Genomic DNA, 26951 nt, shown 5'->3' on the forward strand with positions numbered 1-26951 from the left:
TAGAACGTGACAAAATAATTATGTTTTGTCCTTAATAAGGACAAAACATTACGTCACCGTGGCCACTTTTTTTGTTTGTCAAAATGTATTTGTACTAGTTGCAAATCTGGACATATCTGTGCTTGTGGCATTGTATACTCGAATTTTATAAAACAACATTTTTTGACGTTTCCAGTGCTACCAGATTTTTATGAAAAACTAGCTTCCCCGACGAACTTCGTACAGCCTAACCGCAGATATTATGTCCAGATGTGCAACTAGCGTGGCCCCTCGAGTCCCTCTCGCTCAAGCAGAGGTGCTTACTTGTGAAATGTTATTCCGTCTATTTTACGTTCGCTTCGGCTATTGTAGCCTAGATAGTTAGTATACCATTAGTATACCAACCCACCATTACACAATAACTTCAAAAACAAAAAACAACGAAACGAATCAATTATTTATTTACAATACTTGAAGTCAACATAACCTCACTTCACGTTGTTTGCCAAAATCTCACGTACAAATACATTTTGGCAAACAAAAAAAATGGCCACGGTGATAAGGACAAAGCACAACTCAGAACAAGGACTATTAGAAGTAGGTAGCCCTATTGTGACACTTAATGTTAGAGCGAGATAGCATTTATGCATATTTTAAGCTCTTATTAGAACATGAAAAAATGATTATGTTTTGTCCTTATCACCGTGGCCACTTTTTTTTGTTAGCCAAAATGTATTTGTACGTGAGTATTTGACATACAACGTGAAGTGTAGAAGGAATGACAATTTCACAAGTAAAAAAAATCTGCTTGAGCGAGAGGGACTGAGGGGGCCACGCTAGTTGCAAATGTGGACATTATGTCAAACAATTATTTTGTCACGTTCTAATAAGAGCTTAAATGTATTTAGCTATCTCGCTCTAACAGTAAGTGTCACAATAGGGCTACTTCTAATAGTCCTTATTCTGAGCTCAACACGTACACCATTGATGAAGCACGCTCGGCTCGGTGGGACTCATTGAATCGGTACAAAACATAACTGTAATTTTAGGGTTCCGTAGTAAACAAGGAACCCTTATATAGTTTCGCAATGTCCGTCCGTCCGTCCTCGGTTAATCTCAGACTATTAGTGCTAGAAATCTGTAATTTGGCATGGGTATATAAACGTTAATCACGCCGACAACTTTTTGAACAGGAGGATCCAACTCCTCAGACCTGATGCTGTAAGGAATTGCATTCTTAAATGGTGGTGATCCCACAGGATTTTTAAAGAATCATGCGTTTTTAAATGTTTTTACGAAATTTGGTACTGAAACATCTTGCATCTCGGGAATGGGCGATGTACGACGGGAAAATCAAAAGTTCTAAATCCACGCGGGCGAAGCCGCGGGCATCAGTTAGTAACTTAATAAAACGACAAGTTTTTGTAAGCCGACATGCGGACTCTTTAATTACAGGAATTATCAGGAAGAGACGGCAAAATCATGTTTACAATGGAGTCAATAGACAGTGTAACTTATAGAACTATCAACTATACTTAGTTATAGTATGCTTAGTAGTAATAGCATTAAAAGTTTATTTAATGTAACTAGGTACAGTACAAAGTTACCAGTCCTAACACCCCAACTACAGCAAGTAAACAAAACATTTCAAAATAACCATTTTTGTTTTAATTCAACACTAATGCTTCATGGGATTTAACTCATTTAAATCTTTAGTTAGGACGTCAGCTGGCATAATAGTTGTTGGCAAATACTCTAAATTAATAATATTATTGCTAAATGAATCCTTTAGAAAATGATATTTAATATAAGTCCCGCAAATCGCTAATGCGCGTGGCCGCCATTTTAGTGACGTCAGCACTAGACTGAAGTCAGGCAGGGGAACTGAAGTTTCGAGCTGATGGTATATTTTTATTTTTGTCAAAATGACGTCATTTCGATGTTAATGAGACATGGTTCCAGCGCAATAGCAACTTGCGGGACATAATAGATGCGTTTACTTTTCCTATGGCAACCATAATTTGCCACCAACTTCTGCACACTCTGACTGTCAAGTGTCATTGAATCAGACCAAACCATGAGCAAACTACATTCATTGCCAGTAAGCTCATAAAACAAAGATCTCAAATATACATATAGCTTCTTTACAAGCTTCAGCGATAGCCATATATGCTACTTCCATACTGGATAAAGCTACAGTTCTGTGTTTTCTTCTCTCAGGAAATAGCTGAGCCTGAACAAATAAATAACTTGTATATGACTTCCGATCTAAAGTATTACTTGCCCAATCAGCATCAACAAAGCCCACTAGTTCAGCTTTTTCCTTTACATACTTTGAACAATAATTTTTAGTTTTCTTTTGATACTTAAGTATTCTTATCACATAGTTCTAATGAACGTTTTGTATGACATTTATTAAGTTAACTAAAAAAACGAACACAATAAGATAGTCTGGTCTGGTAAGAACTGGGGTACCAGCCAGGTAACCTCCCCGTGTGCGGTGTGCCTGAGTGTTGCGAGTCTCTTCCGAGGGAAGAGCAGCGCTTGGGCCGGTGTAACCTGGTAACATGGTTAACAGTTTCTCTTCATGGGATACTGTTGGCCATGGCTAATTGACCTGGCAGGGAGGGGGTGTTGTCCGCGCGTCCCTCTGAGTGAGCAGAGGGCGCAGTAGACGCACCCATGGGGCATAGCCCCAGGAGCGGAGGGTGTGGCTGTGCTGGGTGGTTGGTGATGAGTGTTTCATCACCCATCCAAACACTGGCTGCTCCACCGGTCTCTCACCTGTGCAGTTTGGTGACGGGCGAGGGAGATGGTGAGGATGGGGAACGTGGAGAGGGAAGGGCCCTCCCCGCGAACCCTAGCCCTCGTGAGGATCTGAGGATGATGGACACGGGGCGGTCCGTCGCTCAGTGTGGTCCTCGGGTTGTTTGGCGTGCTGTGGTTCCGGCATGCCTCTGACGGTGTTTGGGGACACGTAGTGCCCCAGTGGTGGGTCTGCTGCGGCGGACATCCGCTGGCGGAGTAACGAGGCGTTGTTGGTCCCTTGTGCTCCGTCGTTAGCGGTGGGGTGGAACTTCGTGAGGTTTCTGTTGGTAAGAGTCCGACATAACCACTGCACCCCTGTGGCCATGGTATCCATGATGGATTTTCCTCACCTCAGAAAAAAAGAGGTCTGGTAAGAACCGAAAAATACATTCAACTTCCTATTAGCTGTTGGTATGAAGTGTCACTATCCCAATTTTCAGACAGACCGCTTTAACCGCACACTTTTATCACTATTGATTAACCTTTCTTTTAAACACCCACTTGCACTGCACTAAAGTTTTATCAGAAGGTAGCTCTTCCACCTGGACCCACATACATCTTAACATATACATATAATCTTGAAATGCTTTACGGGACCTTAGGACCCTGTGTCAAAGTGAGAAATTGTTTGCTTTGAGTGTTTTTTTCGGTGCAGATGAGTTGTCTGTAAAAAAAGAAGGTAAATATTAGTCGTGTATCCATCAGGATTTTTATGTTGTACTTTGAACTTTAGTAATGGTAGGGTATTTTTACCCAATGCCCTAATTGGACGTCGCGCGTCGCGTCGTTACGCACATAGGATCTAACCCACACCCCCAAAGTTAAATACCTATTCAATTTATTATTTAGGTAACTTTAAACTTTAAGTTGAATCATCAACATCATGATCACACATCGCTAGCCCACTACTGAGCACGGGTCTCATCTCAGAATGAGAAAGGTTTAGGCCATAGTCTGCCACGCTGGCCCAGTGGGGATTGGACAACTTCATACGCCTTATAACCACATACTTAACTTAGAGCAGAGTTAGAGAGTTAGAGCAGCTTCCTGGGGATCGAACCCCTGACCTTCCGAATAGAAGGCCGACGTGACGTCTTAACCACTAGGCTATCACCTACAGAATATTTAAAACTATACGAGTTGGATTCTTTTTGGGTAATCACGTCCTACATGATACTAGGCGATTAACTTTATAGACTTACTAGATTAAAATCTAGTAGGTCTACATTTGTCAAAATATTGAAAATGAAACCGGAAACTCGTTCGAAATTCACGAGAGGGGAAAAATGTATTCTGGCTCATTTAGTCCTAACTATTGTCGTTATAATAGTTTTATTAATAATATATCTGATACACGTATTAGTAGTTGATCATAGTGGTCCTAGTAGTGTTTTTGATACACGGCGTGTTTTATTACCATCTGGTATGTTGGATATACAAGTAGGACCTGGCATTTTACTTTCCATCATGTGCGTTGTGGTCAAGCTTGTGCCTATCACTACCCATATTATGAATGCGAAAGTGTGTTTGTCGGCTGGTTTATTGGTTTCTTGGTTTGTCCGTCAATCACGTCACAATGGAGCAACGGATCGGCGTGATTTTTTGCATGGTATGGATATACCTAGTTAAAGACCTGGAGGGACACAGGCTACTTTTATCCTGGAAAATCAAAGAGTTTAAAATCCTAAATCCACGCGGACGACGCAACGTCGCGGACATCAGCAATAACAATTAGCGAATGAAACAAATTGTGTGCAACAAATTTAGCCACGTTGTACAACCAAACCACCATTATTACAATTACAGATAATGGCTTACACAAATTCCCAGTTGGACTATTATATTATGTAAATGTAACACCAATAAGAAATATTTGTAACACCCTCCTCTTAACTCAAGAATGGTCAGTCAGTGCAGGGCATTGTGTGGCTATGCGAGTCGACCCGGGTTTATCAAACCTGTTATATGATTGGAGGATCAAATATTCATATGATATTGAAGGTATACAGCATACATTTTGAGAACGCACTTGCCATATTTGCTCTGTATCAAGATCATATTATCACAAGTATGGTCTAACCTTAGATTAGCGACTGAAATCGTATCTTTGACATGACAGTTGACACAAAGGCAAATATGGCAAGTGCATTCTCCATATATATGCACTGAAAGGTTTTTCAATATTTGTAAAAAGATGACTGACTGATCTATCAACGCATAGCTCAAACTACTGGACGGATAGAGCTGAAATTTGGCATGCAGATAGATACTATGACGTAGGCATCCACTAAGAAAGGATTTTTGAATATTCAACCCCTAAAGGGGTAAAATAGGGGTTTGAAATTTGTGTAGTCCACGCAGACGAAGTCGCAGGCATAAGCTAGTTAAGTATATAGCTGAACGTAACAGTAAAGCATGGAAATGTGAGCTTTATACCTATTGTGTTCGTTACGGTACAATTTTCAACATTTATTTTAAAGAAGTGTGCGACGCGTGGTCTACTTGTCATTCACATACAAGGTCGAGTCACCATCGAATCTGTGTAATGCACGAAGACCTTTATGTGTATCTACATAAATCTGTCTCATTTTAACCCTATTTCCAGTCCGAGTAATCGCAAAGAGCTATCATTGCCTAGTGGTTAAGACGTCCGCCTCCTAATCTGAAGTCGGGATTTGATCCCGGGCAGCCACCTCTAACTTTTCGAAGTTATATGCATTTTAAGTAATTCAATATCACTTGCTTTAACAGTGAAGGAAAACATCGTGAGGAAACCTGCATGCCTGAGAGTTCTCCATAATGTTCTCAAAGGTGTGTGAAGTCTGCCAATCCACACTTGGCCAGCTATGAGGATAATTCTCAGGAGCCCCGTTCTTTGTAGTGAGCCAGTCATGGGTTGATCATGATAAATCGCAAAGAACTATAGAGATAAAATATAAATGAAGATTTCACTCTAAACCGAAGTATTTGTTATAGGAAATAAAATCATAAGAAGCATCGTCCATCCACATTTCAATAGAGACACATTTGCAGATAATGTAGGACTGATCCAGCACAATCCACTTTCAAAACAGCGGTACAAAAGTAAGTACCCTTAAGATAAGATTCGGAGCAATGTTGGAAACTGCAGCAAAAGTGATGCAGGCAATGTCATGAAGTAGAAGCAATGGAGAGTTCATTTCCAATACTTACTTGAAGCAAATACCTACATATAGCTATCCCACTTCGACTAACAAATTAGAGCGAGAGATCAGACCCGAGTCGGATCTGAACCAGCGAAGCATCGGGTGGTTCACTTGTTTCATATGAATGTGTAAAAACCAGTAGATACCTGCTACCAACAGCATTGCTGCTGCTGTCTGCAATTTACAGCATTGCTCTAAATCATAGGTACCTACCACTGTGGGCCCACCGTTGTTTTTGAGCTGTTGAAGCTAAAATACAATATTGCTATGAAAAACTTTATTTACCTTGTTTTTTACAACTTGTGCAAGGCACCATTTTCTGACTGAGCCCAAAATAAATTTAGATTATCTGCATTGGTGAATCTGTTTTCTTCTTTGCACTTTCAGTCACTATTGTATTTTCCTCTTATAATCATCTGCATATTTCATTGGAATGAAAAATGGTTTGATCTGTGGCCGTTTCGTCCCTGGCTTCCTTGTCTCGGAGATTGCTGGTCTTGTATTCAGCATCTACGATTTCTTCTTTCACTTGTAGATTAGGGTCAGGTGGAGCGGGATTTAGCGGCAAAGGCGGCTCAACTTCTAGCCTCTGCCAAACGGAACGAAGCATATGGTGCTCCTCTATTCTACCCAGATTTGGAGGTGGCAGAGGGTCTGGGGCACCCAGCGCTGCTGGTACAGGAGCTCCCATAGTGGTGGTCTCCAAACATGACCTTATAAATTTCTTCTTATTATTGAATTTGTATCTGAAAGTAAATACAATCTATCTTCAAAAAGTAGGATTTTCATATAACCCTTCCACCCCCATTTTACTTCCTTAGGGGGGGCATTTAGTTAGATCCTTTCTTATCTGATACCTAACCCCTAGAAATAGCCTACATTTCAAATTTCAAGTAAAAATAACAATTGTTAAAACTGTTCTATAAAAACATTGCCCCCCTTAAGGGGGGAATTCACCAAATTGAATTATACAGATTATAAAGAGGTAAAGTTTGTAAATAATAAAAATTATGAAAACGTTTCTATACAAACTTTCATCCCCTATTTTACCACCCTCAAGGGGGAATTTTCCAAAATAACTTATACAGATTTTCATTATTTAAAAATAATAACCTAAATGTCGATTTTTACGTCTGTAACTTCAAAAACATAGTACTTTCATATAAACTTTCAACCCCCATTTAACCCACTTAGGGGTGGAATTTCGAAAAATCCTTTCTTAGTGGATACCTACTCTTTACAAAGAAGACACCCTCCAACTTTCATGTCTATAGGACCAGTGGTTTAGGCTCTGCATTGATATATAAGTCAATCAGTCAGTCAGGACTTTGAATTTTATATATACCAATTATTATTCATTCATTCATTTATTGATGGGCAGAGATTCATAAAATATGAACACAAAAACATTAGGTTTTGTACTGTTTAAGTACCTAATTGTTGATTTTCAGTTCCTAAAATACATGTTAATAACTATTACAATGGTGACATAGAGACAGAAAAAATGACAATTATAAGCTGGGATCATGGTTCCAAAGGTTATTATTCTTTATAATATAGTACCTGACCAAATCCAACCTGGACGTTTGAACACATACTATGAACAATCAAAACAGATAATACCAGGTATTTTGGAAAAGCTTAGAATTCCTTTAAGAATCGCCTTTTTCAGGTGAAAAAGACAAAAAAGAGGTACATAATGTTCAATCAATGGCAATGGAGAACTGTACATCTTATGTCAGTTCAATTATAGAACTGAGGACATATGAATTTTGTATTGTATTGAAAAAAAAAGTTAACTTGACTTTAGGTGAGTAATAGAATGCATTATGGTTAAAGGGTATAAGGGTGCTGGAATGGGAATAAACAAAAAGTCAGGGTTTTCCACATAACTGGTCACCCTTCTCCCTACAACCAGTGTCAGTTAAGCGGTACAGCTAAATGTGTCATACTTATTTCTATAACAAGATGGTACTTATTACATTTTAGGGTTCCGTACCTCAAAAGGAAAAGCGGAACCCTTATAGGATCACTTTTTTTTTGTTTGTCTGTCAAGAAACCTACAGGGTACTTCCCGTTGACCTAGAATCATGAAATTTGGCAGGTAGGTAGATCTTATAGCTGACATTTGGGGAAAAATCTGAAAACCCTGAATTTAGGGTTAGATCACACAAAAAAATTAAATTGTGGTCATGAACTAATATAGTTAGTATTTTCAATTTTCTAAGTAAGATAACTATATCAAGTGGGGTATCATATGAAAGGTGTTCACCTGTGCATTCTAAAACAGATTTTTATTTATTTTTATGTATCATAGTTTTTGAATTATCCTGCAAAATGTAAAAAAATACGACTGTAGTACGAAACCCTCATTGCGCGAGCCTGACTCGCACTTGTTTTTCAGGACATGGAGCTGTCATTGTAGACCCAAATGATTTTACTATTTTTGGAATGTTTACATGGGGAGAAAGGCAACAGGAAACTTTGCCATTAATTGTGCTAAATTTATCACACTTCAAGGAATGGTTGGAAAGTGTTACATTGTTCATACCATTACATGGATAATTACATGCATGACATTAGTAAAGAAACTTAAAGTATCCCATGTTTCATTCTTTCTATTATTTACTAGCTGCCCGGCGAACTTCATTCCGCCTAACAGTCGATTAAAATTTTTTAAATTTTTCTTTCCGTAAGAACCATCCTCGTACTTCAAGGAATATTATAAAAAAAGAATTAGTGAAATCGGTTCAGCTGTTCTTGAGATTTGCGATGAGCAACACATTTAGTGATTCATTTTTATATTATACATTATTCGCCTTCTATTCAGTGCTTTGAAATTTTAACTAGGGTCACAGACTCATCTTTATTGCATGGTAAAAGTAAAGTAAAGTAAAATATTCTTTATTGTACACCAAAATCAAAACAGTATTATTATCCATACTTCCATACTAATATAATAAATACGAAAGTGTGTCTCTCCGACTGTCTGCTAGCTTTTTACAGTTTATCCGTTTAACCAATTTTGATGAAATTTGGTATAGAGATAGCTTGCATCTCGGGGAAGGACATAGGCTACTTGTGATCCCAGAAAATTAAAGTTCCCAAGAGATTTTTAAAAACCTAAATCCGCGGACGAAGTCACAGGCATCATCTAGTGTTTAATATATTTATTTTGTCCAATGAGAACATATTCTGTGTGCACATCAGTTTTAAAACTATAGAATGGCTGACAAGACTTGCAGAGTTCTCACTCAGTCGTTCACTCGCTAACAAATTCAATGATAATAAGTTAAATACTGATTAGAGCTTTAATGAACATCTCTGAGTGCAGCTGTTAAGAGTTTTCGAGACAGTCAAGTGGCTTGACGTCAAGCCGTAGATTTTTACTTAAGACCAACATTTTAACCGTTTACAATGTTTGAGTGCTTGATGCTTGAGTCAAGCAATTTACGTGCTTGACGCGTGATTATTGCGATTTTATATTTTGCTTGACGTGACATTCGGAGTTCGGACTTCGGACAGTGTTCGATCAGTGCTTGATCAAGCCGCTTGGTAGCTGCATCAAGTAGCTTGATCGAGCAAAACAAATCTACGTGCTTGATCGTGTCTGAAGCTCTTTAGAGGTGCTTTAATCCTTCGAGAGGCCTTACGAAAAACGTTTATTTTATAAGTTGTGCCACACTCACATCTTACTAAGAGTTGGTTATCCCGGCGCTTCCTCCACTTGAGCATCAAGCAGAAGAAGCGCCGGAAAAAACTGTTTCATGTGTGGCAAAACCCGAAAAAAGGTTCCAGCTCAGCATTATGCTGTATGCCTTCATTGTTCATACACAAGACAAGAGCATACAGCGCTAATTCTCAGCCAGGACCCTGAACCATGGTATATTATTATACATCTACCATTATACCATAGTTATGCGTACCTAGTACCTACCTAATAGTTAATGTGCTTACCTTTGAAAAGATGATATCTTGTGATATGGTATATCTATTGAATAGGTACATTGATCACCGACCAGAAATAAAAGATTGATTTTCCGGATGATTTTTACCACAGACCAATCCGGAGATTTTTACAATATTGGCAGATTGGCATGGCAACCACGTGCCGACAAGTCCGGACAAGTCACTGCAAGTCACAGACTAGTAATGACCAAAGAGTATATGATCACTACCTACGTTTAATGAGAAGACAACTTTCAACTTCCAGCACCAAAAAGCGTGCCCAAAAGCAACCATCTTCCTTTATTATGTTTTTAAAATATACATATTTTACAGTGCCACAAGGCTATGTTGGCGCGTGGCGTCGTTCCGTTGCCGTCAAGTGTCCCCTAATGTGCTTCTTTGAATATTTTAAAGATTCTAAGCATATTCTAAGCCTTTGTTCTCCAAGAGCGCCCCACTGTCAATGTCATTCAAGTGCCAAGAGAGCCTTCTTGTCGCACTGTACCGACCTGACGAACGACGACGCATGACCATATTATGCTTTAGAATGCGCATTGATGCGCATGACACATCACGCTCCTCTCGAAGTTGAAAGTCAAAATCGTCAAAATGGAAAAACGGTACCTAGATTTGCCTATGTTGCGCAAAGAATTTATTTGGATGTACCTACTTACTACGTCTATAAATCGGTACCCACAGTGTGGCGATAAGTCTCTCTTGGCCCTTGAATGACATTGACAGGGGGACGCTGTTGGAGAACAAAGGCTTAGAATATTCAAAGAAGAACACGAATTTATATTCAAGATTGAAGAAGAACAAAGGGGACACTTGACGGCAACGTTAGTTCCGATTTTTGCCACGCGCCAGGATAGCCTTGTTGCACTCTTTTGGCTCTTTTGGCACTTGAATGACATTAACAGGAGGGGCGCTGTTGGAGAACAAAGGCCAAAGCCTGACTCTGAAAGTGGTTATATACTCTTTGTAGTGATTATATCACAGAATACATTTACTCCAAGATTATATACTCTTTGGACCCCACTTCCAAAACTTTTTAAAACCATTTAACGAAAAATAGAGAAAAACGATTGATTTTCGCCTTTAGACAAAACAAGCACAAAATTTCAAAAAATTATTTATATTAATATAAAGCAAGTTATATCATCGCTAGTCCTGTAACTATCAAAATAATAAAATTACAATAATATTTTGTAACAAAATTCAAATTTGTTTGTAAGAGCATCAAAGGCGCGATTATGTTGACATTCAATATGGCGGTATGTCGTCAGTGCTGTGCTGTGTCGTGGTGAGATTTGATAATTTTATTGAATGTGTTTATGTACTTCCTCGATGATTTCATTAAATTTTATCTAATATACAAATGATCAGTAATATCATGTGTGCCACAGAATTAGGCTTTCTTGCGCCGATTGCCGTCGGGCTGTAGCGTTACAATTTTGCACATCGTCGGTCGGGACGGGCCGATACCTACCTAGATAGCAATAATAAAATGTGGAACGATATTCCGATGCAACGCTTTGTGGTAATTCCTCGTGTAAAAGTAGAGATAGCTTGAAATTTGTGATCTTTGTAATGCATGAACGGGTATATTTCGTGCGGTACACATAGTTCTCACGGTTCGATATTTTGATTAGATTTTGTCGCCGATCGGGACAGTAGATTTCAATGATCAGTAGGTACACAACGTCCGAGTGAGCTAGTTGGTGCTGAAGGATGCACTATCAGACGTGCCGCGACGTTCATAGCTGACATACATGTTTATATTCTGAGCCATAAAGTGTATTCCGGTGCGCGATTGTTGCACTTTAAATTGCTCGGCTCCTATAATAATTGCCGATGTGTAGGGATAAATTTATCCAATTGACTGCACAACATTTTGCCTATATTTTTGTTAATTTGTAAGTATGTTAGAAATAATGTGAAATGATAACTAATGATAATATTTGCAGTAGGTAGTTGTGAGGTGCCAGCACTCAGGAACCAGCTATAAACACACAAACAAGCCTGTGCTCAGCTGAGCTCCGATTCAGCAAGCATTGAAGACATCTGAGGATCTGTAGTGTAGTTTATTTCATATAAGTAGTTTTGTTTTGCAACACAAGTGTTATTTTGGTGTTAAAATCAGTGACCTCTGGAGTGTAATCAAGTGCAAAGACGAAAATGTGATTTTGACTTGTAAATTTGTACTCTCACTCAATAGGAAGCTTCAACACCATACACACTTTTTTTCTGTGATATTATATTGGTACATAATAGTGATTTTTGACTTATATACAAAGTGAGATACTGTCAAAATGTCAAACAATCCTCAGTGGAAGTTGTTCCAGCCGCCAGATTCACACTCCACCCCTCTACAAGATATTCTAGATCTCCAACAATCAAATATGCAAGCTAAACAAACTTATCGTAATGGTAAGTTGTCTATAATGTAAACTGTTCTAATATGTTTGGATTATTAAATTCAACACTTGAGTTCACCATTAGAAAATGTATTCACTAAGGAGTGCCAACATGAACTGTTTGTCATACACTTTTCGCAACCTACCCACTTCCATTAACTTTATTCATAAAACAAAGTAAGAAGTAGGTACCTACTCTAAACATTTCACGTCCCTACTGTATACATAACATGTTCTTAGTGTAAGGTTCCTTAATGCTATTCAGTCTCAGGGTGAGATCTATAGAGCGCACTCTGACTTAGCTTAGACTTAAGACACAGTTAAAACGAGACAGACCTATATCTCTCACATAAATCTGTCTCGTTTTAACTCAATCTTAAGTCTGAGCAAAGGCAAAGTGCGCTCTACAGATCTCAGCCTTATTATGCACTGAAACCCCCTAAAAATATGAATGCCCTCAACACAGAATTACTGTCTTTATTGTATGAACAAAATACCTGATAATATAAAGACATGTTTTTTAAAATGTAATATCATACAATCAGATTGAAATATGATCTTATTTAAATGAACCTGTAGGGCGATTGTCTAAAACCTGCATCAATCATTATTACAATCTCAATTGTTCTGATTGGCTGAATTTGTGCGATTCTTGTTGCAACAATGCATTGTGGCCAATAGTGAGCGAGCATTAACCAATCAGAGATGATTGCGATCGTGACATTATAGCTGTCAAACAACCGCGGTAGGGCCCACTGGCTTAAGTGCTAATCAAGACATTTAATAAGACAACATTCATATTGTATTTCAGTATTCAGCAATTAAGTACTTCATTAATTAATTATAGTTGTTAGCCCTAGTGTTCATTATTCATAAGATCTAAGCACTGTTTTTTGCTAGCTTTTGTGGTTTTTAATAGATAATTTTGAAAATTTTCAATATGCTAGTATATAATATATGCACTTATTTAAAGACAACACAGTTTATCAGTTTATAAATAGATAAACTTTCTCTTACATACAAAAATATTGTGAGTTTCTATAGGATTAAAAACCTACGTATATCCATGTGGACTAAGTCGCATCATCTCCAATATCTCTATGTTTGTAATAATCATCATCATCATGATCAACCCATCGCTGGCTCACTACAGAGCACAAGTCTCCTCGCAGAGTGAGAAGAGTTTTGGCCATAGTCTACCATGCTGGCCAAGTGCGGTTTGGCAGACTTCACACACCTTTGAGAGCATTATGGAGAACTCTCAGGCATGCAGGTTTCCTCACGATGTTTTCCTTCACCGTTAAAGCAAGTGATATTTTAATTACTTAAAAACGCACATAACTCCGAAAAGTTAGAGGTGCGTGCCCGAGATCGAACCCCCGACCTCCGATTGAACGGTGGATTGTAATAATAAAGACTTATAATGATGAAATAGTTTATAGTGTGAGTAAAATAGATGGATCACAACCAGTCCTGACAATGGAAAACATTGAGACTTATTAAAATAATATTTTTAATCTAAAATAGCACTTAATTCCAAGGTGCCATCTTATCCCCTAACTGTCCTACAGAAATTTTAAAGAGACAAAATAACTGGCTCTTCTCAGAATACTATGTCTAATATATTTACACTAATCAATCCAATCCAATCTAATCCATCAGCCTGTTTGCGTCCACTGCTGGACATAGGCCTTTCCAAGAGCACGCCACCAAACACGGTCCTCCGCCTTCCTCATCCATCCGCTTCCCACAGGTCATCACCTCATTTACACTAATGTCAACAAATTGTAATTATTCATAAATATTATTGAGATAGAGAGACAATACACAAACAAATCTAACCTAAATATAATCCAGCACATTGCTTGATACTAACAAAGAACTGCTTACTATGCATTTCAACTGAGAAAATGAAAAACCATCAGCTTGATCAAATATGGCAATGTTCTTCACAGTTGAAATGCATTGCACTATATACTATCATTATAATATTTTTTACCCATCACATCGGCTCACTACTGAAAATGAGTCTTCTCATAATGAGAAGGATTTGGTGGCCAGTCATGCACATTGGCCAACTCGATTAGATTGGATAACTCGACGACTCAGTTTAAAATTCATCGACTATAGTTAAAATTGCTTAAAATTGAGATAACTCTGAAAAGTTAGAGGTGCATTATTATGTTTGCATTAGTAAATTAAACACTTGAGTTCGCCATTAGAAAATGTATGAACTGAGATTGTCATACACTTTCACAACCTACCCACTTACATTAACTTTATTCATACAACAAAGTAAGAAGTAGGTACCTACTCTAAACACAAACTTTAATAGTCTTTGCTATTCATATTGTATACATAACATGCATCCTTTGAACTCCAGACACCCCGAATAGAAGGCCAAAATCGTAACCACTAGGCTATCACTGCTATACTGTTACATACACACAATTCACATATATTTCAATTTGTCCATAGGTACTTTCAGTAGTGAGTACCCTAGCTCCCCGAGAGACAATTTCAATAACATGGCCAAGTCTAATGGCGGTAATAGGTTCAACCTCGGGAACTATAACCTGGATACATGCCCCATTGGTGACTCAGTTGGAGTTTACTCCTCTAGTTCTACCAACAATCCGCCTCAGTATGATTCGATGAACCACCCACCTATAAGGGAAACCGGGATCATTGAAAAACTACTTGTAAGTTACATATCAACCTATTCTGAAGGACATCGTGCAAAGTGGGCTACTTTTGTTTTGCCAGTCAATAGAAAAAATCTGATATTGTTACAACTTATAATGCTAATTATAATGCACATTGTTTAAAATTCATTTCCTATAACTAAAGTTATTCAAAGTAAAATAGTCTACTAAGCATTTGAAATATAAATACCGCCTGTAACTTTTGTAGGTATTAAATACTTCGTGACATTACTTTAGCTTGCTGTGCATTTTACTGATGTTTTCATTTTTAAAGAAAATCTGAAGAAGTTCTAAATCACATTAAAAATAAGCAGAACAATAAAGAGAAGTCAATACAATTATAAGTTTGAAATTTCAAATATTGTACTTAATGGTCTGTAAGTATATATATATTTGAAACCCATACTTACTAAATATATTTTATTTTATAGTAGGTAGTGTATATTTTATGTAAGTACTTAAAATTTGTTTGAAACCAACATTACTTTTTATGTTTTTGATATATCACAGCACAAGTGAAAGAAAACTTGCCAATCAGGTTTACTTAATATAAAAACAAAATCTAATTTCAAATAACTAATGTAACATCTTCAGAAAGTATTAGTCTAATGTAAAATTTTATTTGCCAGCAAAAAGTAGCCCATAATTGTATGAATGAATCCCTTTTTTACTAACATAATTACCTAAAATGTTGAATACAAACGGAATTTCACTTTTAGCATTCCTATGGTTTTATACAATGCTGTGAGAGGCAGGCTCGCCTCTTCTTCCACTTCAGCCAGTTCGGTGGCAACATCGACCACTTGAAGATAGGCGACCCTGTCGAATTTGAGATGACTTACGACCGTCGTACGGGCAAACCTATAGCTTCCACTGTCACCAAGATAGCCCCTGAGGTGGTGCTAAGTGAAGCCCGGGTCACCGGAGTCGTAACCACAGAAGTCAAAGGTGAAGGCTCTGGGGATAACACTGGCAGGATCTCATATGAGAACAGAGGCGAATGTTTCTTCCTGCCTTACACAAAGGACGATGTAGAGGGAAACGTCACCTTACGTACTGGAGACGCTGTGAGCTTTCAGATCGCAACTAACCAAAGGTAAGTTTTGACAATATTTTACTTTAAGCACTTGTCCCACCGCCCGCCGAGGAAACTATGCTCTTATGAAAATGCTATTTTCTTGCTCAAGAAATGTATAATCATGATTCTGTATTCACATGGAGTTGCCATAATACTAAGTGTTTAACAATACATAACGTGATTTCTAATACTATTCTGAAGGAAATATTAAAAAATTAGTCTTTACACTTTGACATAAGATTTTTTACACCTTTATCACCTGTTATCTCCCAAAGCCACCATGATCCAAACAAACATCCAAATAACGTTCCTCCCAGTGTTGGGGATAATATGCAGAGAAACTTTCAGCTTTCAGCTTCATGCAGTATGCTAGGTATGCAGTATGCTAGGTATGACTATGCAGTATGCTAGGTATGCACTATGCAGTATGCTAGGTATGCACTATGCAGCCTGCTAGGTGTGCACTATGCAGTATGCTAGGTATGACTATGCAGTATGCTAGGTATGCACTATGCAGTATGCTAGGTATGCACTATGCAGTATGCTAGGTATGCACTATGCAGCCTGCTAGGTATGCACTATGCAGTATGCTAGGTATGACTATGCAGTATGCTAGGTATGCACTATGCAGTATGCTAGGTATGCACTATGCAGCCTGCTAGGTATGCACTATGCAGTATGCTAGGTATGAATATGCAGTGTGCTAGGTATGCAGTATTCTGGGTATGCACTATGCAGTCTGCTAGGTATGCACTATGCAGTATGCTAGGTATGAATATGCAGTGTGCTAGGTATGCAGTATTCTGGGTATGCACTATGCAGTCTGCTAGGTATGCACTATGCAGTCTGCTAGATAGATATACACTATGCAGTATGCTAAGTATGCAGTATGCTAGGTATACACTATGCAGCATGGACGCCCTGGACGCCACCCTAGGGATAGAGAGAATCAAAACAACGAATTTGGCAAACTTATTTTGTTTGTTTTGCGCTTGTAACTAAGTAACATATTTGCTATCGTCCTGATTCAAACAAATATTATAAATACGAAAGTATGTCTGTCTTTCCGTCTGTTACATTTTCCGGGCCATTTGCTTAATAAATTTTGACGGGTACAGAGAAATCAACCTAAAATGGAAGTAATACAACCGTCATAAGTTTGCCTCAGTCTACTATCAGTCAGTCAGATACTAATAAAACATTCATCTTTACAACTATATGTGCTATATTTGCCTCGTTCTGCTCGTATTAACCCATTATCGCACCACTGAGCGTGGGTCTCCCCTCAGAGCGAGAAGGGGTTTAGTTTAGACCAGGTTTAGACCTCGCAGGCACTAATGAGACATATAATTCCAGAGGCACACTCGGGGCGTGCCACGTTCGCTTCGAGAACCCCGCACACCCAGTGAAGTACCACGGCGTGGTCTGCTCTAAGAAGGAGAACTTTGGCTTTATCGAGCGCGCGGATGTCGTCAAGGAGATCTTCTTCCACTATTCCGAGGCGAAAGTCAAAGAGGAGCTGTCTCTGGGTGACGATGTCGAATTCATCATTCAGACCAGAAACGTAAGCTATTTTATTTACTCAATAACTACATAATATATTCTAATACTTTATAACATACTAGCTGCGGCTTCGCCCGCGTGAATTTAGGTTTTTAAAGATCCCGATGGAACTTTTGATTTTCCAGGACATTTTACATGATATTTTTATTTCGGCTAACGTCAAAATGACGTCATTTCGATGTTATGAGACATGGTTCCAGCGTAATAGCAATTTGCGTGACTTTTACTTCAAATTAGTTCAAATGCTTATGACGTTACATCTATACATATATATCTCATACAAGCTCCCTTACTCAGCGAGCGTTTTGACGTAGCTGATTTGACTAGTAGTAATCATACCTATTCACAAAAGCTGCGGTTTCCCCAGGGAAAGGAAGTGGCGTGCAATATCACAAAACTGCCCAGTGGCTCAGTGGTGTTCGAGGACGTTAGCCCTGAGATCATGCGTGGCCAAGTGCTAAAGCCCCTTGAACGCGGACCAATTTTCCGGATGAATGATCCGCTGCCGGGCCGGATCCGGTACCGCGCGGCTGATCATTCTGAAGTTGAGGTGAGTATATTTTCTTATTATAAAACCGGTCAAGTGCGAGTCGGACTCGCACACGAAAGGTTCCGTACCATCGTCTAAGATTGTGTTTTTTTTTTACAATATTTACATGGCAGTTACTGAACTGTGCAAACTGTTGGGCCGAAAGTCGCAGACGTAACCTTACGGAGAAATATCTAGCGAGCCGCGTTCCAAATAACTGCGCATACCTATCAGTCGTGGCTTACAGACGCATCCGATTGTTTCACGCTTAAAGGTCTACTCTGACACTAGTTTGTTGCAACCAGGTGCCTTTCGGCGACAAAGACCAGTGCGGCGAGTTCACACTGCGCCACGGCGACTGGGTGCAGTTCCAAGTGGCCACGGACAGACGCGACCAGCTCAAGCGCGCGACCAACATATCGCTGCTCGACGAGTCCTTCAATGTGTCAGGAGAAAGGTAACGATCGGAACTTTTTTTTGTATTAAAACTTCTTGAGACGCGGCTTGTGTAACTTTTTCGCGTAGTGGCCGCCAAATAGAACAGCTGTTTTCAGGCTGCCATCTTTTATCGATGTGTTTTAGAGTACCAAGTAAGCTGATCACTAAGTAAAATAGATAAATAATAATTTATTCACAATAATGCAGGTCAGATAACAGTTGATATTGTAGTTTTTTAACTTTATACATTTTACCATGTATGGTATATGAATATTACATAATACATGCTTGTAGTATTAATTATACAAATACATTATACAAATACAGATGACAATCTGACCTGCGGGATGATTCGCTAACTCATTGTCTTTTTTTTCTTCTTATTTTGCTTTGTGGCTTTCAGTGGCTCACATAATTCAGTGTCTAAAACTGAATAATAGCCACCGAGCTCATTTGACATTTATTTTTAATCCATTGAAGGTTTTTTATGAAAAATTATTTTAGTATTACTCAGTGAAACAGCAATGTAGAACCAACCAACGTCAAATGAGCTCGGGGGCTATAATTCAGTATCAGACACAGACCTCACTGAACTGAACATTCAAATTAAAAAAATAAAGATTTACTAACCATAATGTCCGAAAAAATTGTTGAGGTTATTACGCGATTGAGGATAAGCGACAGCTAGAAGGATTTTTGAGGGAAACGAAGATATAAGTATTACTAAATTATAACTAGATCCTTACATTTAGCCAAACTTTGTGTCTAGCTAATGTTAGAAGCAGATTTCTAGAGATGAGAGATTGTGACGACGTAAAACTAACCTAACCTAACAAACTGCGTAGAGAGATTGTGACGACAGAATGCCCCTCTTCACATATTTCCCTAACTAACACTAAAATGTAGACTTAGTTCCTAATAATTGTGATATCTTGGTGCTGACTATGCGTTGCACTCATGACCTAATGGCTTAGCCTGTAAAACTAGTTTGCTGCGCAAGTCATTTTGACTATGTCATCGATGAAATATGTATAGTCAGTATTTCCTTACAGTACGCGCCAGAAAATATTGTACAGTAGGTACGCGGCAGAAAATAAAGTACAAGAGTTCGTCTTTGTAGAGCGTCCTATATGACGTTTTGTCGGTCTCAACGACAGAGACAATGCTCTACAAAACCGCTATCTCTTTCTAAATGTCTATGTACATTATTTTCTGCCGCGTACTATACATCGACCTTTACAATGAGATTTCGGCTTTGTAGAGCCTTGTCTCTGTCACTCATACCTATGTGACGTTTTGTCGGTCTCAACGACAGAGACAATGCTCTACAAAACCGCTATCTCTTTCTAAAGGTCGATGTACATTATTTTCTGCCGCGTACTTTTGCTTGAAAGATCACTGAAACGTTCTCGGAGAAACGTGTAAGTGACGCGATTTGCCCAACACTTTAGACCTTCTGATGTTAGGTTTTTCACTCTAGCGTGATTTAATTGTCAGTATGTAGTAACTATATAGGTCGTATTGGTAGTATAGTGTGCCTCATTACCTATTTCAGCGAGACGCTGGTTTACCTTTTAAGTTGTTTGGTTTGTTACAGGAGGGAGCAAGGCGTGGTCTGCATGCTGCGGGAAGGGTTTGGGTTCATTCGTTGCGTGGAACGCGTGGACCGGATGCCCTTCCAATTCCAGGAAGTTCTACGCTTGGGGCAGGAGTTAAGCGTGGGTGACGAGGTATGTCACTAACTTATTTTTAAAATAAAAATAGCGAGTAATTAAGCTGATGGGTCAACTCTCCATCTCCCATGGCCCCACCAACCTCTCGGTTATACGGACCGAATCGCAGGAGGGCGCCCGTTCGGTACTTGCTCTTGGCATTTTCCCGGGGCGCCTTCTTGACTCCCTACAAATTATTTTGTCTCTTCCTTGTCCCTAATGCTCACTCTCCCCTCTTGGGGGCTAAACGTCACTAGCACAGCTGAGATCCCTTCTGCTGCTCCTCCGTGGTGCCGGCCTGAGATCCGTACTCTCCGAGCTGCTTCTCCTCTTATACCTGATGGGAAGTGATTATCGCCACCAATGAATATTTGCAGAACCAGAGTAACCGCCAATGCTTTGCCGGCCCTTTGTTGATCCGTCCCTTAAATAATATGTTGTAATCTATTGGGAACATCGCTTCTTCTTTTCGAAGTAAAATAAAGGACACGCTAATATTTTGTGGCCTCATTTTTCAATTCAATTCAATTTTCTTTATTGCGAATTTGGGTTAGTTAGGTTTGGGTTGGGTTTGGGTTTTGAAGCATTTATTGCCATTTTATAATAAAATCCCACAAACAATTTTAGACTTGCCTTTACGCAAGTTTAAAAAATCTATTAAAAGTTTGCTCTTGAAAAAAGCATACTATACAGTGGAAGACTATGTAAATTATAAGAAAACTTGGATTTGACTCGCTCCAGCAACGCACGGGGCTGCAATTGCTTGTACCGTATGATATAATAATATTGTAAATTGATCACTTGAAAAGAGTAACCGCCGAGTTTCTTGCTGGTTCTTCTCGGTAGGAACGGCATTCCGAACCAGTGGTAAATTAACGTAGTTAACGATTCAAAAGCACTTGTAATTAGTCTACTTGAATAAAATATATTCTATTCCAATTAATCCATCCATTGGTCTTTAGGTGGAGTTTACAGTGGACCCAGTGACGACGTTCTCCAACATGAACACTAGTCAGACCGCCATTCGCATTAAACACCTTCCGCCCGGCACGGTGCAGTTCGAGACGTTATTGGAGCGCGGCGTACGAGGCATCGTCTCCAAGGAGGCGGCTCTGTACTCCGCCACCAACACCAGCCCCTCCAGAAACACCCCATCGGTGAGTAGTAAACTTATCTATGTCTCTTAACATAGCTTTTGACAGGGGGAAAATACCATGGTTGTTGACGGAAAAAAGTTTAAATCTAATTAACAAATTAGAAATTGTTTTAATTTGTTCAAAAAATCAAGTTAAATCAAGGAATTCAATATCAGCCTACTGTAAACCTATCTATCCCAGAAACCGTCTCAAGCCAGTTGCAATCGAACACCTGTACTTATCTAATAATAACATAAACAGATACAACAATGTATCTTCATAATCAATTCCTAGAATTAATTGCATACATTTTTGTCTTATAAATACTATACATAAAACTTAAAGTACCTACTGAGTTAAAACTGCCGAGCCTAGAAACTTGAGATTTTGCGTGTAAGGTTTCTGTATCGTTAGACCACTGCGAAAAGATTTCGAGCCACATAATTTTTAAAAGCCTAAATATTGAACCTATACAATTATATTGTGTAGGTATATTGTACGTATTATCAAGCAAGGGTCTCGCTGGAAATAATATATAACTATAGTACGCGACAGGTTGAGATGGCAATCAGGGTCGGGACACACCCGCACAGCCCCCGCGTTAACCCGGTGCGCGCGACCGCGGGTGACTTGGGGGTGTGTGGGGCATCTCCCCGCCCCATACCCCGATTGCCAACTAAACCTGTCGCGGACTATAGGTAATGTTGTTGGACCACGACTTCGACAGCGTGGATTTAATTTTTAAATATTCCGTGGGAATTCTTTAATTTTTCGGGATAAAAAATAGTCTATATATCACTCTCCAGGAGTTTAACTGTATTCATGCAAAAAATCACGCTAATCCGTTGCTCCATTGCGGCGTGATTGAAGGACAAACCAATAAACCAACATACAAACACACTTTCGCATTTATAATATGGGTAGAGGTAATTAAGAAGGATGAAGTAGTTACCGATGTAAACAAATCTATATTATGTATAAAAGGAAGGCTGACTGACTGATAAGGCTGACTGACTGATCTATCAACGCACAGCTCAAACTACTAGACGGATCGGGTTGAAATGCATGCAGACAGGTGTCGTGACGTAGACATCCTCTAAGAAATTTTTTTTGAAAATTCTACCCCTAAGGGGGTAAAGTAGGGGTTTAAAGTTTATGTAGTTTACGCGGACGAAGTTGCGGGGATAAGCTAGTAAATAATATAAATGAAATTCAGATGAAGCCGCGAGCAAAAGCCTAGTATAGTACAAATCGATGGCTCTTCCGCTCTAGGTAGGGTTGCCTACTTTTATTAGAAGAAATAGAGTATATTATATGATTTCAAAGGAGGTAAACAAAGAGTACGGACTTCCAAAAAAGAGTATCATTTATTCAATATTTTTAAAATGCTATTTTTTGTGCTTTTTGCGCAACATAGCTATTTTTCATGATTTTTAAAAGAATTGTATGACTCTAATGTATGATAATGAAAAATTTGTGTTAACGTAACCTCAAAACACTTCTCAAAACAACTTGTGACATGACATTGACTTAGCGACATTAGTGGCTGCATTCAGAAACGTCCAAATGTGGATTGTGGAATTGGGGATACCAACATATTCACAGTAAATAGTCGACTATTTTGGTTATGATATGGGTTTAGGAAGCTGTGACAGCCTAGTGGTTAGGACGTCGGCCTTCTAATCAGAGGTCGGGGGTTCGATCCCGGGCACGCACCTCTAACTTTTCGGAGTTATGGGCGTTTTAATTAATTATCACTTGTTTTACCGGTGAAGGAAAACATCGTGAGGAAACCTGCATGCCTAAGAGTTCTCCATAATGTTCTCAAAGGTGTCTGAAGTCTACCTATCCGCATATGGCCAGCGTGGTAGACTATGGCCAAAACCTATCTCAGTCTGAGAGAAGACCCGTGCTCTGTAGTGAGCCGGCGATGGGTTGATTAGGTCTCCTCTCAGAGTGAGAGGGGTATATACCATATATAGAAGGCTATATAGAGTATAATACTCTATTTTAGAGTACGGTTGGCAACCCTAGCTCTAGGTCAAGTCATGTGGGCGTCGACTGCTATCAAACTCGCCTATGAAAGCAACCATGCTAGTTCTGCTTATCGCTTTTCTACGGAAGTGTGGTCCAACGGGTTGCAAAGTCGACAAACAATAAGGCTTACTTAGAAAATAAACATTGAAAGACTTTTGCATACGTCAGTAAAGTTGGTCCGTTCTTTAAATATAGACATACTATGTAGAGATAGAGTATAAGACAAAGTCGCTTCCCGCCGTCTATCTGTTCCTCTGTACGCTTAGATCTTTTAAACTACGCAACGAATTTCAATGCGGTTTTCATCAATGGATCAGAGTGATTTAAGAGGAAGGTTTACTATATGTAGATACAGTTTAATATTGTTTTGTGTTAATTTGTTGAAATATGACGATAATTATTCAAGATATCTGGATAGTCAGCCACATTATCATTGTTATTATGCGCAAATTGTTATTGCGCTGGAACCATGTCTCATTAACATCGATATGACGTAATTTTGACGTCAGCTGAAATAAAAATGTGCCATCAGCTCGAAACTTCAGTCTATTGCTGACGTCACTAAAATGGCGGCCACGCGCATTAGCCATTGGCGGGACGAACTTGCACAAATCGAATTTTTCAACCACCACCACCTGTCCAAAATGCAATTAAAAAAGGAAATAATTAAACTGCATCGGAAAAATAATACTAATTATACTAATATCTAATATTATATATCTAATATATATTATACTAGCTTATGCTCGCGACTTCGTCCGCGTGGACTACACAAATTTCAAACCCCTATTTCACCCCCTTGGGAGTTCAATTTTTAAAAAATCCTTTCTTAGCGGATGTCTACGTCATATTAGCTATCTGCATGTCAAATTTCAGCCTGATCCGTCTAGTAGTTTGAGCTGTGCGTTGATAGATCAATCAGTCAGTCAGTCAGTCACCTTTTCCTTTTATATATTTAGATATCTAATATATAATATTAAACAAGATGAAGTACAAAAACCAATACCCGATGCACACTCATTCTCCCGGTTATAAAGACTTCCCGGAAATCTTATTTCCCAGCTGAAATTGCACGCGATACACGATATTGCACGAGATTTGCGCCTATCCATTTTATACTACATCGTTCCTTATTTGTTAAGTTATATCGTTAGTTGAGATTGCGGTCAAGGAGAAATTTTCCATACAAAATAGTTGGTAAAATGTGCTTACACATATGAAAATTCTGTAATTGTTAAAAGACCTTGAAATAAAATAACGTGTATATGGTTTTTGATACAACTCAGCGAAAATAGGCACGTGTATAAGGCAGTGGTCCGACCGCCGACGATGAACGAGAAACGAGTAGAACTAGAAACTTAAACGAGGTGGCGATTAGCGGGAAGCGAGTATGTCGTTTCGATAGTTTTGTCGCCGGGTTATAAGTGAGTCCGACGAGCGATTACTCGCGCCATTCGCCCGCGATCGCTCAGACCTGTGCAAACCTGCGCGTGCGTTACACGTGATCAAGCGAGCGAGCATCGCTAAACGAATATCGCTGAGCGAGTTTATTTTTAAAAGCTCATCGCTCAGCGACAAATCTAGTAAAGCGAGTCGTCGCCGTCAAAGAGCAACTTTTGATATATGCATCTCTTTCGTTTACATTTATTGTGCGTTTCTTGAGAGAGAAAATCGCCGATAGTTAGTCCTTTTCTCACCGGCGGTCGGACCACTACCTAAAGTTGCGCAATAGAACTACGCGATCGTTTTATATGACAGTTCCGGCCTTATATTACGATTCTGCTGATAAATATACCTTTAACTTTCTGAAGTTACGTGTGCTCTAAGCAATTAATTAATTATTATCACTTACTTTAATGGCGAAGAAGAATGTTGTGAGGAGACCTGTATGCTTGAGAGTTGTCCATAATCTTCTCAAAGTGTGTGAAGTCTGCCAATCCGCACTTGGTTTGCTTTATTAGACTATGGCCAAACCCTTTTTATTTTGACTCGTTCTGAGTGGGATGGGTTGGTCATGATAATGATGGGTGAATTGTTAATGTGTTGCTATACTTTTCCCTACATTTCATCGTTGATAGAGATATGGGCCGACGCACCTCTCATTTTGGGAGAGTTTTTGTTTGAAGCAGCTTTTTAAAGAAGATTTTTTTCCCCCCATTTAATATTAATATAAATAATTTCAATGCCTTAACGTACAGCTTCATGTAGTTACCGCTTCGTAACCTTGACTTTCGAATTCAGTAGTATTTATTATGTATGCAGACGTTTAGACGACGACGAGACGACGTATATAGATGCGAGACCTAGTAATTGTCACCGGTAGGTATACTGGAATAAGATTATAGAAAATGCTGTTAGCATAGTTCCACTAGCAGGCATTATTAATTTTCTCGAGCTGAGCGTTAACGTCCCTGAAAATATTATGCGTGAAAATTGAATGTCGTCTTGAACATAAACTCATAACCCAAGTTATGCTCGATACACCATGATAATGTGGTCAAACTCTCAATTGAATGAGCCTGGGATGCGGTACTGACATTCACCTTGTAGAGTCAATTAGTCAGCTTTTTCGAGCTATGTGCCCTGCCCATTGCCACTTCTGTTTCGCAACCCGTTGAGCTATGTCGGTAACTCTAGTTCTCCTACGGAACTCCTCATTTCTGATTTGATCACGTAGAGAAACTCCAAGCATAGCTCTCTCCATCGCCCGCTGAGTGACTTAGCGACCATGTCTCGTATCAATATGGTATCACTGGCAACACACACTGTCCAAAGACTTTGGTTTTCAAGTACTGAGGAATTTCGGATGAGAAGACATCTCGAGGCTTCCCGAATACTGCCCATCCGAGTTGGATTCGGCGGCTAACCTCTTTCTCGAAGTTCCATATTGTGAGATTGGTCGAATTTCATAATACTTAGTAGGTACGCTTTTCAGAATAAATGTTACAATTGAAAGATTTGACATAACATAAATGACTCTCTTCTGCAAGGTTGAATTTAGATTTACTCATTTTTTACATCAATGTATTCGATCGTATAATTCTTACGCGCAAAGTAATAAATTTGGTGTCAATAATGCCGCGTCTATTGCGAATTTCATGTCACATAACTTGTAATAGTTTTTCCTCATTGGCAATGGTATAAACTATTGCCACAGTTCACGACAGTTAGGGAACTTCTGACAAAACGTCGAGGCTTCGACGTCACTGGCAGGTGTCAAATGTTAGTACACTTGACACTAGGTAGCCCTATTTTTCTACGATTTCACGTCACCATAGCATATTTGACATATCGTCGATTCAGGATCAAACCGAGAGTTTCCTCACCCTATAATAGTTCATTCTGCTCATATATCGAACTGACATAAACGATGAACAGGAGCTATCTACATTCCAAATTGCCAAATCCGTCCAGTA

At 39.0% G+C, this 26951-nt stretch overlaps 2 protein-coding genes and 2 long non-coding RNA genes across 4 annotated transcripts in view; 3 read left to right on the plus strand and 1 right to left on the minus strand.

Annotated features, from left to right (window-relative positions):
• Positions 1-1417: 1417 nt before the first annotated feature.
• LOC138404492 (uncharacterized) lies at positions 1418-10090 on the minus strand. The gene is made up of 3 exons (XR_011238418.1): positions 9930-10090; positions 6258-6718; positions 1418-3451 (listed from the first exon to the last, which is right to left on the minus strand). It is a non-coding gene; the product is annotated as an uncharacterized lncRNA (long non-coding RNA).
• LOC117995783 (uncharacterized) lies at positions 4033-5885 on the plus strand. The gene is made up of 3 exons (XM_034983778.2): positions 4033-4210; positions 4594-4788; positions 5764-5885. Exons 1-3 carry the CDS (start codon positions 4033-4035, stop codon positions 5883-5885), a joined length of 495 nt encoding a protein of 164 aa, XP_034839669.2.
• LOC138404529 (uncharacterized) lies at positions 7430-8554 on the plus strand. The gene is made up of 3 exons (XR_011238443.1): positions 7430-7510; positions 7645-7782; positions 8377-8554. It is a non-coding gene; the product is annotated as an uncharacterized lncRNA (long non-coding RNA).
• A 1095-nt stretch (positions 10091-11185) lies between the features above and the next one.
• Positions 11186-26951, plus strand: part of Unr (cold shock domain-containing Unr) — a 24088-nt gene continuing 8322 nt past the window's right edge. The window contains exons 1-9 of the mRNA XM_069508790.1: positions 11186-11248; positions 11891-12350; positions 14816-15039; positions 15762-16138; positions 17477-17684; positions 18051-18233; positions 18518-18669; positions 20248-20380; positions 21325-21519. Coding sequence (XP_069364891.1) covers positions 12233-12350; positions 14816-15039; positions 15762-16138; positions 17477-17684; positions 18051-18233; positions 18518-18669; positions 20248-20380; positions 21325-21519 — 1590 coding nt within the window. The 5' untranslated portion in view covers positions 11186-11248; positions 11891-12232. The remainder of the gene's footprint in view (positions 11249-11890; positions 12351-14815; positions 15040-15761; positions 16139-17476; positions 17685-18050; positions 18234-18517; positions 18670-20247; positions 20381-21324; positions 21520-26951) is intronic.

Source organism: Maniola hyperantus, chromosome Z, assembly GCF_902806685.2.
Source record: "Maniola hyperantus chromosome Z, iAphHyp1.2, whole genome shotgun sequence".
In the NCBI taxonomy this organism is placed as follows: Eukaryota; Metazoa; Arthropoda; class Insecta; order Lepidoptera; family Nymphalidae; genus Maniola; species Maniola hyperantus.